At 38.5% G+C, this 15,552-nt stretch overlaps 1 protein-coding gene across 9 annotated transcripts in view; it reads left to right on the top strand.

Annotated features, from left to right (window-relative positions):
- Positions 1–8,832, top strand: part of Reps2 (RALBP1 associated Eps domain containing 2) — a 210,590-nt gene extending 201,758 nt beyond the window's left edge. For all 9 annotated transcript variants that reach the window (XM_078035089.1, XM_078035087.1, XM_078035088.1 and 6 more), the window contains one exon: positions 3,210–8,832. In XM_078035089.1, coding sequence (XP_077891215.1) covers positions 3,210–3,278 — 69 coding nt within the window. In that variant the 3' untranslated portion in view covers positions 3,279–8,832. The remainder of the gene's footprint in view (positions 1–3,209) is intronic.
- Positions 8,833–15,552: the final 6,720 nt, after the last annotated feature.

Here is a 15,552-nt window from a genome sequence, read left to right as displayed (position 1 = left end):
TTAGAAGAAAACATAGGGAAATGTCCTTATGACCTGAGGTTAGAAATGACATCAAAAGCATGATCTATTGGGCTGGGGATGTGGCTCAAGTGGTAGCTTGCTCACCTGATATGCGCAGGGTGCTGGGTTTGATCCTCAGCACCACATAAAAATAAAATAAAAAGATGTTGTGTCCACTGAAAACTAAAAAATAAATATTAAAAAATTATCTCTCTCTTTAAAAAAAAAGCATAATCAGAAAAAAACAATAAATTTACCTTCATAAAAATTAAGAACTTCTCTACCAAAAACACTGTCAAGAATTAAGAGGCAAACTACAGACTGGGAGACAGGGTCTTGTCAAGTTGCTTAGAACCTTGCTGAATTACTGAGGCTGGCCTCAAACTTGTGATTTTCCTGCTTCAGCCTCCCAAATTGCTGGGATTACAGCCATACCCAGTTTAGAAACAGTTTCAAAATGCCCAAGAATAGAACTGACAACCAAGTTATGGCATATTCACTCAATGGAATACTATTCAGTAATAAAAGGAAAGAAAATATTTACAAATATTTACAAATCACATATTTGACAAACAACTTGTATCCTGATTATATAAAGAACTCTTTAGAGATCAGTGACATAAAAGGAGGAGATCGAGGGGGAGAGAAGAATGATACAATGAAATTGACCAAACTATCCCATGTACATATATGAATATATCACAGTGAGTTGTACGTCTCCTTTTATTTAATAAAAGGAGTTCATTTTTTGTTCTCTGTTTAATTTTCATTATTATGATACAATTTTTTTACAGTGTTGGGAATTGAACCCAGGACTTCACACCTGCTAAGCAAGCACTCTACCACTGAGCTACATTTCTAGCCCTATTAGGATGTATTCTTGTAATGATAGTTTGGAAATGCACAGCACATTGGGAACTTGTCAACTTTGACCTGGTTAGATTATATAGTTGGGGAACCCGCAAAGGCAGTGTCATTGACTCCTTCTTGGTCTAGTGGGAGACTCAAGAGAGGACAATCTTTTGGTCTCCTATGTGGGTGGAAAGACCTGGTTCATTGGAGTGGTAGGGCTGTGGATGTCAGCATCCAGGATATTTATTTACTCTTCAGCATCTTTTCTCCTCACCTGTGCCTATTTCTTGCTTGTCCAGATGTTCTATTTTACCATTTTTGTTAATAAATCTTCAGTGTTCTTCTCTGGTGGCAGGAACGTCATGGAATCTAATTGCTTCTGAAACAGACTTCTAGTCAACAATTATTTTAGCCAGTCCTCCTCCCCTTGTTCACTGCCACTTTCATAGGTATCTGGTGCTGCCAGTTGGAGTCCTTCAGGGACTCTTCTATGTAAAATCTGATTGGTTCTTATTTTTTCAATATGCTTAGCTTGTGTTTCAGCTCTCTTTACTTGATCCGTATGTGTAGTAAAGTTCTAGGTCTAGTGAACAGATGTTTGAAGAATCACCGAAGAAGAGCTCTAGTCATGGCCCCTCAGTCAGTTCCTTGACCAAGCTAATTTACAAATGCAAATGGTCCTTGAACAAATGACCTATGTGAGTTTCCTTAATGAAGGGCTCCCCTATGCAGCTCAAATTTTAAACTATTAATTTTCTAGCCTTTCCCAGAAGGACCTGTGGCCATTTACTAGGGTGGCTGTGTATTGTGGGAATGACTGGCTCTGAACTGGCACTAGTTTTAGGAGACCAACTATTACTATGACCCACCAATCAGAGCAGAGGCTTATGGAGGTCAAGTCATCAGTGAGGATTGGCTTAGGTCTATCTCATAGTGGGTTCAGGGCTTTTACAAACCCACACTGTGGGTATTTCCTCAACCCTAGAATGTATACTTGGAATAGATGTACATAGCAGCTGGCAGAATTCCCATATCCCTTCACCTCACCCCATATTTGCTAAGTCATTTACCATTTGTTTCTTTGCCTGATCAGCTTATATATTTTATTACTATCATTTCTTCTCTTTTATTTTCCCTGTCTTATGACTCTATCACTTTAAAAAGTTCTGTGTTGCTTTAGTGGAGTTCCAGGAAGGTGTAAGTATGGACCTAGCATAGCGTGGTATTCAAACCTTTATCTGAAAATCTCTATCCTGTTTTTCAAGATGATGTTATACTGTCCCATGACTCTGAAGACCATCCATAAGCTAGTGAAATATTAATGCTTACATATTAAGCCTGCTTCTCTTTCTTCTAAGCTCTAAATATGCATATAGAGTTTTTTACTCCGCTTTTTCTTTCTAGACACCTAATATACATCTGAGATAATTAATTTTTAGCCTCTCCTTGAAATGCCTATTCTTTTTTGTATTATTTTTAGTTGTAGATGGACAGATAATTTTATTTTGTTTATTTATTTTTATGTGGGGCCGAGGATCGAACCCAGGGCCCTGCACATGCTAGATAACTGCTCTACTGCTGAGCCACAACCTCAGCCCTTGAAATGCTTGTTCTTATCCAATCTTCCTACAACCAGCTATCAACTGGATAAACACTTGTGCTCTGTGCTAATTACTAGTGTGTTAGCTCTTCTGAAACAACTCAGAATTGAGCCTTTATACAGAATTCTTTATCACCTTGACTAATTTGACTTAAGAATGCCTATGTGTGCTCCCTTTCTCTCTTCAAAAACATTTGTTTTAGGCCTGAAAGTTTGATTTCCCAAATAGAAGATTGCTAATTCTCTCTTCTGCCTATTACCAAGAAGTCACACATTAAGCATATTTTGTGCAGGATCCTGGATAAAACTTTGGTAGAGGAACAGCAAGCATGCCTTTTCATCCCTGAGACCTGACTATGTTGCTGGATTAGAAGCCAGAGATTGCAGCTAGAAATTTAGCTCGGGTGGCTTACCTTTCAGTATTACAAATCTGCTTTTACCTTCTGGTCTTTCCCAATTAGCCTTTTAATTTTTAATATCATTCTCTGCTACCCTGATCCTACAAGGTAAGACTAAAGTGGGGTAATGGAAAAGGGTTCATGAGCTTCATATCATCATCTTCAGAAAGGAGTTGAGAGATTAGAAATTGTGAAGCCTCCTTTGTATAATCATCGGCTTTAAATCGGGTCCCTTCCAACACTTAAGTATTTGTGGATCCAGTTGTAAGTTTCCTTTGAATATTTGATAAAATAGAGATAAACCCAGGAAATGACCCATTTGCTTTTTGTTTTTCTTCTCCCTGTTTTGTACTACTCAGGAGGTTCACCAAGAACGAATTGCATTGGAAAACCAATTGGAACAACTTCGTCCAGTCACTGTGTTGTGACTTCCACGTTTCAAGTGATAGCGGGTGACCTTGTCTGCCAAGATCTTTCTTTTGAATGTTTGAGCCCAACTACTTGTCATAGATGTCTGAATGTGTCAAAAGGTGTGAGCAGCAGAATATAATCCATATGACCTTTTCTCTTGCACTTGTGTATTTTACTGTGGTGGAAAAAATTCTTCAATTGATTATCACACTTGAAATTGTAATTATTAGTGGAAGTTATCTCCCATTCTTAAGTACATTGTCAAGGTATTAGATGCTACTCCTTACCAAAAATCAGTCTTTTAGCAAATAATTTAGAGCATTATTTATTTAAAGAATTTATGATTTGTATAAAACCTTATAACCAAGTACCTTCAGGATGCTTGTTTTATTTTTGTATGTATATCACATGCAGTAGGTTGGTTTCCTGAATAATTGGGATTCTAAGTGGATAGTCTTTGGCATGATGATAATAAAAACAAAAGCTAAGATAAAACAAAAGCATCAGATTTAGACTGGCGCTATGCCCTCCACCACTATATGCCAAAATTGCTTGTCTAGTGCCATTTTGATGTTATATCTAGCTATAAATAATACATGACTATTGTTCTCTATTGAATGTCAAAGACTTATTGAGTCTTTACACCTCTGTGAAGTGGAGATTTTGGCAATGAGCTATTTAACTTGGCCGATCTGGGCCGTCAACTCACATAACTCAGTTCTTTCATGTAAATTCTGGGCAAGAGCAATCTACTTTAACTGCTTCGCCCTATCAAATTAAATATATAGTTGCCAGATCTCTACTTTTATCCTGCATGGGACAGCATATCTGTAAATGCATGAGTTTGGAAACCACCCATCGAGTATGAAAAGCCAGATTGATAAACCTTTGTTGTTTGAACCCAGGTATCCAGACTGGGGAGGAAAGGAAAAAGGTTACCAATAACCCAACAATCTCTGGTAGTTATTTTTGTCTTTATTTTAACCTGGATCATCAAAGTAGTGCACATGAAGAAGTAATGGACATGAAGAAGTAATGAAAGAAAGTAGTCCTCACACTGGCTATATGACTATTTGGTTCTTTGTAAAATATACCCTTGGAAAGTAATTGGTTTATATCCAATTCAGAGGAGCTCACCCGACTCCAGGGTAGGTGGTATGTGTGAATAACAAGTTCAAATTGCAGGAGCCTGTGTGCTACAGAAAGTTAGGTAGCTGCTGGTTCTCCTGAAAGGCCAAGTTGAAAGTGGGGATTGACCAACCCCTCAGGGTCACAGACCCTCACAGGTCTTGCCAATTTCACCATCACTTTGAGAGACTTCTATAACAAGACATAATGTCTCTTATACATTTTGCTAATTTACTCATTCTTTGGATAGTGGGATAGGGTGTTCCTGGGGTCCTATTTGAAATGGCTTTGGATAGGTTTGCAATATTGGGATTATTAAGCCATTGATTTCAACATAGCTGAGAGCTTTTAGCAAAAGTAGTCATTTATCTAATATTTCCTTGTTCCACTGGCAAGCTTTATCAGTAGCTTATCAGCAGAAGAGAAAGGCTCAAACAGATGATGCTTTTTTTCCAAAGAAAAACAAATTGTTGAATCTATTCCATGCATATTTAAGGATTTTGAAGTGATTGGATTTTGAAAGTCCTGAAACTTGAACTATTTCTCCATTTCCTTTTTTTTCTCATTTGGCTGCCTTTTTTTTCTTTTGGGGAAGGGTTGGAAGTGAGTTTAAACCCTTCCTAAGATTATGAATGGGTCAGTGCAAATTTTTAGGTAACTTGTTTCCCCATGTGCTGAGACCTGGAGGCTACAACAAATTTTATCAACAATGTTCTATTGCACGTGTTTCACAGCACGTTTGGCTTTATATTCATTCAATCCAGGAAAGACTAGCATATGCACTTTATCTCATAATCTTCCAGTACATGTGCAGTCACTTGGGATAGCACTTCATATCCACCAACCAGACATATAAACCAAGGAATGTTAGTTTATACTATGCATTTTTAAATATTGACATGCTGTTTTTCCCCCATGACAAATGACAAAGTGAGCCAGATTAGGAGGTTGGGGTTTTGTTTAGTTGGATTGGTTTTCATAAAGGAAAAATCTTGCATTGGACAATCAAAGCCTTCCAAGTTTCTCTAGTATATATAAAATGTGTGTGTGCTGGGGATCAAACACAGAGCCTCATGCATACTAGGCATGTGCTCTACCACTGAGCCACATCCCCAGCCCATCATCAATATTTTAAGATAGGCATTTCATCAAAGCACACACCAGTAATGTCTGTACCCTGTATTCTTAGCTGGACTTAATTTTGGCTACAATTTATTAGTGCTTAGAAGTGGTTTTTTTTAAAAAGATTAAGTATTTTTGCGTGTATATATACACAGACACACACGCACTACTATTATCATCTAACTAGTGCTTATCCTTTATTTCTATGTTTTCTTAGGATATACACTTTTAATTTAGGGTTATGATTCCTGATAATGTTTCTGTGAGCTTTATGTGATTTTCAGCAAGTCTGGCTTATTGATACCTCTTGTAAACAACTGCTCCCAAATTAGGCTAGCTTATTGGGCAGAATTCTACAGACAGAAGGTTAATGTTGCCCCCATTTATGGGGATTTAATTACCTTGTTGTTCAGCAGTCTTCCCCATTGGAATCCTCCAGTCTCACAGATGAAAGCACAGTAGAAGCTGGTAGTGGTCTTATTGGGTCCCTCAGCACATTTTGTATGTGGCATATTGCTTTTGCCACCTCTCTACTTGGCAGACTTGAAGCAAAACCAAATGAACCAAGTGGTAACTATCTGGCACAGGTGTGTATATTGAAATCAAGGCAGATATTTGCCTTAGTAACTTCTTTACAAATATTATATAAGTGCTTGGGTCTAATTGCAAGAGGAGTCAGTTTAGGTGAAAGCTGTGCCCATCTGCATGTCACTGGAGAATACAATGTCAGATCTGGGCAGGACTGGTGCTCATCTCCTGTGGTTTGCATGTAAGGAAATCAGAGTTCCTACAAACCAGCAGTTCCTGGCCCAAGAATCCATAGAAAGGGATAGCTAGTGGTAGAGTTGAGATGCCAGCCTAATTTTATCAATTCCAAGTTAGGTCCTCCTCTGTCAATAATAAAAATAAAGTAGAAGGTTTTCTTCCTATTTACCATGTTGAATTTTATGGACTTACTTCATCATAAAATATGAAAACATATTTTCAATCTAGAAATTTCTCTTGGATTAAAAATAAAATCTGAAGGAAAAGAATATCATTGAACTGTTTGCTCTTCTGAACACCTCACCTTTCATGATGCAATAAGTTACTCTGAATTTCTTGGCAGAACTTTGGACAGCTGTTGCTTTGAATGGATTCCATTCCCATATCCCTTCTGGGAGTTTGTTTTTAAAATAGACTACTGTGATTGAAATGAACTCAATATGTACTATGTTATAGTTTTCTTCAATATATCTTTGGTTACTTGGGTCTAAAATGTTCAATTTCAGCATACTTCAGGGTGAGTGATCAAAAACATGGATTTTCCTTTGATTTCTTAACAATATCTGAACTATCATAAAATGTTTTTCTCTTTAAATGTGATTTGATTCTGCAGTCTGTTTCTAAATAGTTGTCTGTTTCTTAAATGATTTCACAGCCATGGTAATAATAGATATATGTACATAGATGATCAATAAGTTAGTATCTGGAATTAATGTGTTTTGTGCAATTAAGGCAAGCATTTGCCAATGTCTTCTTCTAAGCAATAGTTGGAAAGACCTCAATTGCAGTATTAACACCTTAGAGCTAAAAGCACTTGTTCCATGCAAACTAGAATTACACCTTCTGACTAGAAATCATCAAGGGAATGTGATTTTAACATTATAAGAATATGAATTTAACATCTCAGAGCAACCAGACCCTCCCATATTTTTGGCAAGTAGGCTCATTAGGTTGTGGTTTGAACATAATGAATGCAAACAAAATGAATTAACAGTTAAGAGGTCTTTCTTTCCTCTCTAGTTAAATAAAACACAAGTAACTTTGGTTTCTCTTTTCAACTGGTTTACTCTGTTTCAAGTGTACTCTTTAAAAACACTGATTTCAAAGGATCAGTTGAATTTTATCCTTTAGTTATGGGCATTTTGTTATGGTTTTTGCATCATGACTCAATGTGGTTCAAGCTCCTAGTGAGAGGTGAGGATTTGGGTTTTCAGAGTCCTCAAGCCTGCCTGTCTTGCTTATTCTTCAGCACAGGCTAAGGGAGACTGCCCACCAACACAGATAGATCAGTCACCGGTGGCAGTTTGAATTACTCTGTGGGCCATCTGCTTCGCTTGTTTGTGAGGGGAAATGCATCTAGTTTGTGACCCTCCCAAGAGCAACACAAAGAGCAGCAGACATGGAGGGACAGACTTTAAAAGCAATGCAAGCAGATTCTAAAAGCTGCTGCCCACCCCAGAGCAGTCTTTCAGAGGCTGTTTTAAAAATATTCCCAAAGAAGCCTGTGTGTCAGTTGGGAGAAGGTGGCATGGGTACATAGTTGCTTTTAGGTTTGCATAGTTATTCCATATGTTTACTAACACACATGATGGTAAAGGAGACTTTTTGAAGAAGTACTACAGGTTTTCAATTGATAGGGCTTATTCTAATTATGGAAGCCATGCTTTGCTTTCAGTAATTGGGAATGCTTATTTTTCATGTCTTATGAATTTTCCTATCTTATTTGAAGCAAATTTCATGGCTAAGGTAGGTTGGGGAAAGTGGGTTCAGAATTCTGAAGACTGCAGGATAGTAGACTTTCAAAGGACTTCAACTGGAATTTAGGAACTACAGTAAGGAAACCTTCAAGTACCAGTTCCATCCTAAAGTACTCCATTGAATAACAGGACTAGATCCTAAAGCCCCTTCCAGGAGCTCTACCCTGATACTGAATGTAATAACCCCATTGTATGCAGCTTGGATCAACTAAGTTGTGTTATTTTTGTCAACTTGTGACAGTTTCAACTGTACCCTTCTTGGGAACCAGCTATGCTGTCTTCTTTAGCACTGCCATTCTTTTGTCTTCAGCACAAATAAGATACTTAAGTGAGCCAGAGGCCAAAAGAGCCATTTTAGTCTTCATAGCTATTGGCAAAGAGAGAATGAGCTGATGGTCTATTTTAATCTCGAAAGTAAAAAAAAAAAAGAAAAAAAAGAAATGTATATTTTTTCACTACAGGTACATTGAACAGTAAAAAGTGTAACAGCAAAGTATATATTTGATGCCTTCTGTCTTTTCATGATAACGTGCTAACAAGTTGTGTTAACATTTTACTCAGCCAGAATTTCATTCATTTGCTAAGCATTAAGAACATTATGTATACTGACCTTAAATAAATCATGAGAGTGTCCTATATTTGGATTGTGACTTGTAGACTCAAGCTAACTTGTACTGCCTCTCTTTCACATTTGTTGAAAAATCTGTGAAGAACATAGTAAGACTCTCCAACTTTGGAAAATGTACATGATGTGAAACTGGGGTGCTATGTTAAAAATAAATGTATGATAACTAAGTGACTTATGGAGTCTTGGTGTCAATATTTTTTGGTTTCCATTTGGTCTTATGTGCACTAAATGCAAGTGATGTGAAAAGGAGGTGGCAGTCTTCCCAATGAAATCAATAAGACTTGCTTATTTTCCTCTCCTGATGATCTAAGACAAGTCCTTCAATGCTTGCATACCGTAAACACTTGGCAGTCACAGAATGTCATGGCTAATTCACAGTACATTTTTTTTAAAAAAATTTGTAGTTGTAGATGGACAGAATGCCTTTATTTTATTTATTTTTATGTTGTGCTGAGGATTAAACCCAATGCCTCACAGATGCTAGGCAAGCACTCTACCACTGAGCTACAGCCACAGCCTTCACAGTACATTTTAAAGGTCCATTGGACTGAAAACTTGGCTTAATGTGGGGTCAGTTTATTGGCTTTATATTTTCAGTGGTTTTGTTTTGTTCAAGAATCTTTCCATCATGGTATCCTTAGCTGGCGTGGAGGTGACAAGGAAAGATCAAGAAGAATTGATTCAAAATCCGGACCTCATTGTTGCACCCCAGTTGTAGTTTCTTACTTTTAAAATTTGAATAATTTTAGGAGGAACCAGTCTCCTATTGAGTGGATTTCCTGCTCTGTTGCTGCATCCATCCATGGGTTCACTCTTATCTCCTGGCCTTCTTTCTGTAGATAGTTACCATGTCCCAACTGTGTAACCAAGCACTGTATGTTAGGAGCTTTTTGAGACCAAGAAGACAAAACCTCTTTTCTCAAGAAGCCCACACCTCACTGGGGCAGAGACCTATAAATGAGTGGCAGTGCAGAGTGGGATAGTTGCTGTGAGGTTATTAGGCTAGGCTAACTGCTGAAATGAACAACCCCAAGGGTTCAGTGAATGTCACTCATGTAACCATCCAGGGTTCATGTTCATAACTGGGTCATTTTCCTTGTGATTATTCAGGGACTGAGATTCCCTCCATGTGTGACTTCATTGCCCTCTAGGGATGGGGAATTTTCTCCTAACCAGTGGGTGGTAAAAAGAGAAGAAAGTACAGAAGATACATTTACTCTTCACAGAAGTGACACACATCACTTCTATGCATATTTCACTCCCTGGAACTCAGCCACATAACAATGGTTAACCATAAGGGAGACTAGGAAATGTAGTCTAGCTTTGAGCTTTAGGAACACACAAGAGGGACATCTAAACCAGCCTGTGGGGATCTGGGAAGGCTTTGTGGAAGAAGAGTCTTTTTGCGGGGGTGTGGGGGGGTAGCAGTTCATTGAACTCAGGGATGCTTAACCACTGAACCACACCTCCAGCCCTTTTTTATTTTATTTTGGCACAGGGTCTCACTAAGTTGCTTAGGGCCTTGCTGAGTTACTGAGGCTAGCTTTGAACTCACAGTCCTCCTGCTTCAGCCTCTTGAACTGCTGCAATTACAGGAGTATGCCACCATACCTGGCTGGAAGAAGAATCTTAAAGAGGGAAAAGCATTAACTAGGAAGAAGAGGGTGTTCCTGGTAGAGAGAGTTGCATGTGCTAAAGCAAGGTGAGGTGAGCATATAGTATATTCTGGGAAATGCAAAGAGATGATACTGTGGATGGGATGGATAGGCATGGAATGTGGAGGAGAGGAGGTGGCAAAGGTTGGACACAAAGCCAGATGGGAAGGTCTTCCAATGAGAAGGCATACATGACCCTGAGATTAAAGTTACTTTCAAGATTTAAGAGCAAAGGCATTGACGCATACCTATTATCCCAGTAGCTCAAGAGGCTGAGGCTGGAGGATCACAAGTTCAGAACCAGCCTCAGCAGCCTTAAGGCCTTAAGGAACTTGGTGAAATCCTGTCTTGAAATAAAAAAGAAAGAGAAAAAAGCTCCAAGTGGAACATCTCCAGGGCAAACTCCAACTTCAAAGAGTCCTGACATAGTGTTTTAAAAATATATTTGGAAAGTATGAACAACAGTATTTGCAGGTATCTGAATGGTATTGCCCTCATTGCATTTTTCTTTCAAACAGATTGAAAAGGACCTAGTATTAGCTTAATAACCCAGACATATCTTCCTTTATTTGCTCTGAAATCCTGTTAACATATTTGGCAGAAGGAATTGACACAGAAGCTGTGTAAATTGTCAAGATTCACATGTGAGAAGAGCATCATCATCATCAGAATGCATAAATTGTGTATGTGTGTGTACAGCCATAGTAATTTCTTAGAATATAGAACAATAAAATATTTTGGGGGGAGAGTATTTTGTCATTGACATGGTTTAGAATTCCGGGTGCATGGTGATAATAAAAGCTGACTTTTACTCAGTGGTATTTTTAAATTTTGTAGGAAGAATACATCTCATTCTTTTGGCTGGGTGGGTGGGGTACTGGGGATTGAACTCAGGGGAACTCAACCACTGAGCCACATCCCTAGCGCTATTTTGTATTTTATTTGGAGACAGGGTCTCACTGAGTTGCTTAGTGTCTTGCCATTGCAAGTTCAAATTGTATTGCAAGTTCAAATCCATTGCTGAGGCTGGATTTGAACTTGCAATACTCCTGTCTCAGCCTCCCAAGCCACTGGGATTACTCTCATTCCTGGTAGCACTACAGAGTGGGGTGCATGCCTCCACCACATAATAGACTTAATCAAAACTACAAGGCTGGGTTCAGTGGCACACACCTGTAACCCCAGCTACTTGGGAGGCTGAGGCAGGAGGATCACAAATTTGAGGCCAGCCTGGGAAACTTGGACCTGGTCTCAAAATAAAATTTGAAATAAAGGGCTGGGGATGTACTTGGTGGTAGAGCACTTGCCTAGCATGCATGATGCCCTGGATTTAATCTGCATTATTGTTCGTCCTACCATCCAAAAAATGGTTGAAGGAAAGCCAAGGAAAAGAAAGATAATGCTTGGAGAATAGAATAAAGGAGAGCAAAACAAATTAAATACAGATACAGAGAATTGTGATGCAGGTTCTTTGAAATTCAAATAAAATTGTCTTGGACCTTAACCCATGCTTGATGGGAGCCGACATCCTGGGCTTTCTGGAAATTCTGAGAGACAGAGGGATTGATGTTTTTATCTACAATTATCTAGAGCAATTAGCCGCCTCCTCACCACTACCAGGGATTCCCCTTCACGTGTCCAAAGCTTCATGAAAAAGCTCTGCCAAATTAATCCATTAATTCAAATACCTCCAGGGCTCAGGCAGCAATATGAGTGAGGAAAGTGAGTAAGGAGTAAGATGAAAAGTGGCACTGGCACATCTGCTTCAGGGATAGGAAACAAGAGGGAATGGTAGAGACTATGGCAAGTTGGAACCTACCTACCTGTTTATAAAGGCAACACTATATTATTGCCATGCAGGCTCCTTTGTTGCTATATTTCTGGTTCCTTGAGAAACTCCATAACTCATCTCCCTCACCACCCCTGCAAGTCCTTTTTGTGTATTTTTTGTTGTAGATGTAACATACATGCTCAAATTTTAAGTGTTCAACCCAAAGAATCATCCAGATAATCCTCCAGAACAAAATTGGAAGACTTAGACTAGCAGATTTCAAGACTTATAAAGCTATATTAATTGAGACAGTGCAGTATATATTGTTTGAAATGATAGACAGATTAATGGTACAGAATGGAGAGCCCAGAAATACATCCACACATATGCAATCCCTTGATTTACAATAAAAGCCATCATAATTCAGTGGTGGAAAGCATGGTCTTTTCAATAAATGGCACTGAAGCAATTGGATATCCATATGGGAAAAAAATGAACCTGGAATCCCTGCCATGCACAAATATTAATTCAATATGTATCATACTTATGAATATGAAAGGTAAAACAAAGCTTCTAGAAGAAACCATAGGTGAATATCTTCATGAATTTCATAGAGTTTGTTTTTAAAACCAGGGCATCCAAAGCACTAACCATAAAGGAAAGGATTGATAAATTGTATTTCATTAAAGTTCTTAACTTTTGTTTATCAGAATCCATGACTAAGAATTTTGGCAAGCTGCAGAACAGTAGAACTTATTTGCAATACATCTGTCACAGGATACTTGCTTATTTTTTTTCTATGTTGGCAACTATTTCCAATTTTAAACACTGAGGGAAAAGAAACCGCTGTGCAGGCTGACACTCTGCAGGCCAAACAAAACAGGTCTGTGAGCCAGCTCAGGCCCACGCCTTGCCAGTTTGCGACCTCACCTTGAGTAGCATGTTAGAGTGCAGAGGCTTTAACATTTCTGTATTTTCTTTTTCTTTCCTTGACCAGCCGTTTTAAGGGAGAGAAACAATGGAGAGATCTATTTCTCAAGAATCAGAATTTTCACTTAGACGGCAAAATGGTTGGTTATACTGAGTTTAGGTTTTAAACAGTATTTTCTTCCATGCTGATAGACACAATAATTAAAGAAAATATTTAAAAATATGATTCAATCAACTTTTTTTTTATTGATCCTCACTGTGTGCTCAGCATGGCTTGGCTCTGTGGAGACCATAACTCATTCTCTTTTCACTCTGCTCCCTGACTCTAGAATTTCTCAGCATCCTAGGTTGATAGTCTAGAGATCTGGGAGGTCAGCTTTGAGCTGCAGAGACCAAAGACATGAGGAAATAGATTGAGTTTAAATTTTTAGCAGTTAATATCCCACTTCTTTATTTTCTGCCTCTTCCCAAACTCTGGTTTTGGTCTCTCTTTTTTGTCATGGTACAGTTGGAGATGTTGGGGTGGGGTGGGGGACTTCCTCTTGTCACCTCTTCTAACCCTATTGAATAAGAGGAATTGGGCTGAATGATGACACTTTGCTAGCATAGCATAATAGTGAATAACAGGATCTGCAGTTAGACTGCCTGAATTCTAATCCTTAACAGCTTTGTAATCTTGGGTAGGTCCCTTCTCTGTGCCTCACTCCCTCTTCTGTAATTTACCAGTAGTAGTGGGTGTATTACTTAGGATAGTGCCAAGTAATGGCTATGGTTAAATTAAAATTTGACTGTTGGCTGGTTGTCTGTCAGGCTTTGAAATTGTGCCAAGCATTGGGAACTAGAAGACAAAGGGGTCACTGTCTTAGAGACCACCAGCCCACTCCTGATTTCAAGAGAAGCAAACAACTTGACTCCTCCCCCTTCTTTGAACTGGCCAAAATGTGACCACTGGGTGGTTTGATGACATTCTTTTTCTTATGAAACCTGATGATGGCTACAATCTGAAGCCACTCAGAGGAAGATTAAGATCATTCTGTGGAGGACCCCTAGAAATTGAAACTACAATTATTGTGCAGATGTGGAAGCCTTGAAGCCTAAGAAATGACACTAACTTACAACATGGCCACATGATTGAGAAAAAGCCTAGATTGCCTTGAACAAACTGTTAGTAGAAATATGGACATGGAGACTGTTGGTGAGGGCTCAAGGGGATTAAGAAGAGTTACAAAGAAATCTTAAATCACCTTAGAGAATGCCTAAATAACGAGATTTGGTAGAAATCTGGACTTGGAGAATACTGATGAAAAGGACTTCTGAGACAGTGAGAAACATGTTTTTGGAAACTGGTATAAAGGAGATTGTTATGGTAGTAGAAAACTTAGCAGAACTGTGATGTGAAATTAGTAGAACTTGTGAAAAGAGAAACTTGGATATTGAGTTGAGGAGATTTCCCAGGAAAATATTGAAAGTACAGCTTGGTTTCTTCTTCCTTTATAGTAAAATGGGAGAGGAAAGAGATAAATAGAGGGAAGAATAATTAAACAAAAATGTGCTTGATGACTTGGGAAATTCTTAGCCTGTTCAGATTACAAAGGTCAAAGTATTAGTCACAAAAAGGCTCTCTGAAGAGGTTAAAGGTGTGACTTACAGATCACTGCAATCAAACCAGTCTCTGGAGAAACCTTAAGGGCATAATTCCTCAGCCATTTTAACAAAACCCAAAACCAGGAAATAGAGTATCTCAAAAAGGTTTATAAAGCAGTATGGAGATTCCTTAGAAAACTTGGAATGGAACCACCATTTGACCCAGCTATCCCACTCCTTGGTCTATACTCAAAGGACTTAAAATCAGCATACTACAGGGACACAGCCACATCAATGTTTATAGCAGCTCAATTCACAATAACTAAACTGTGGAACCAACCTAGATGCCCTTCAGTAGATGAATGGATACAGAAACTATGGTATATATACACAATGGAATATTACTCAGCAATAAAAGATATTAAAATCATGGCATTTGCAGGTAAATGGATGGAGTTAGAGAATGTTATGCTAAGTGAAGTTAGCCAGTCCCAAAAAGACAAGTGCGGAATATTTTCTCCAATATGAGGATGCTGATCCATAATGGGAATGGATGGTGGTGAATGCATGGGAGGAATGGAGTAACTTTATATAGGGCAAAGGGGAGAGAGTGGAAGGGAGGGGACAGTGGAGTAGGAAAGACAATGCAATGAGATAGACATCATTAACGTAAGTACATGTTTGAAGACACAAATCATGTGACTCTACTTTGTGTACAACCAGAAACATGAAAAATTGTGCTCTGTATGTGTACTATGAATTGAATTGCATTCTGCTGTCATATATACCTAATTAAAACAAATAAATTAATTTAAAAAACGGTTTATAGACCTGACTTCTTTCTAATGGAGTGAATCCCTATGAACATTCACAGGAGATTCATAAAGTTCTTGAGAATTTTACACCAATAGAAACACTATTGCCAGGGACCAAAAGGAACAGAGTGTGTGA

The sequence above is a fragment of the Ictidomys tridecemlineatus genome, chromosome X (genome assembly GCF_052094955.1).
Source record: "Ictidomys tridecemlineatus isolate mIctTri1 chromosome X, mIctTri1.hap1, whole genome shotgun sequence".
Classification (NCBI taxonomy): domain Eukaryota; kingdom Metazoa; phylum Chordata; class Mammalia; order Rodentia; family Sciuridae; genus Ictidomys; species Ictidomys tridecemlineatus.
Note: the sequence above shows the minus strand (reverse complement) of the source record. Positions and strands in the feature narration are given on the sequence as shown.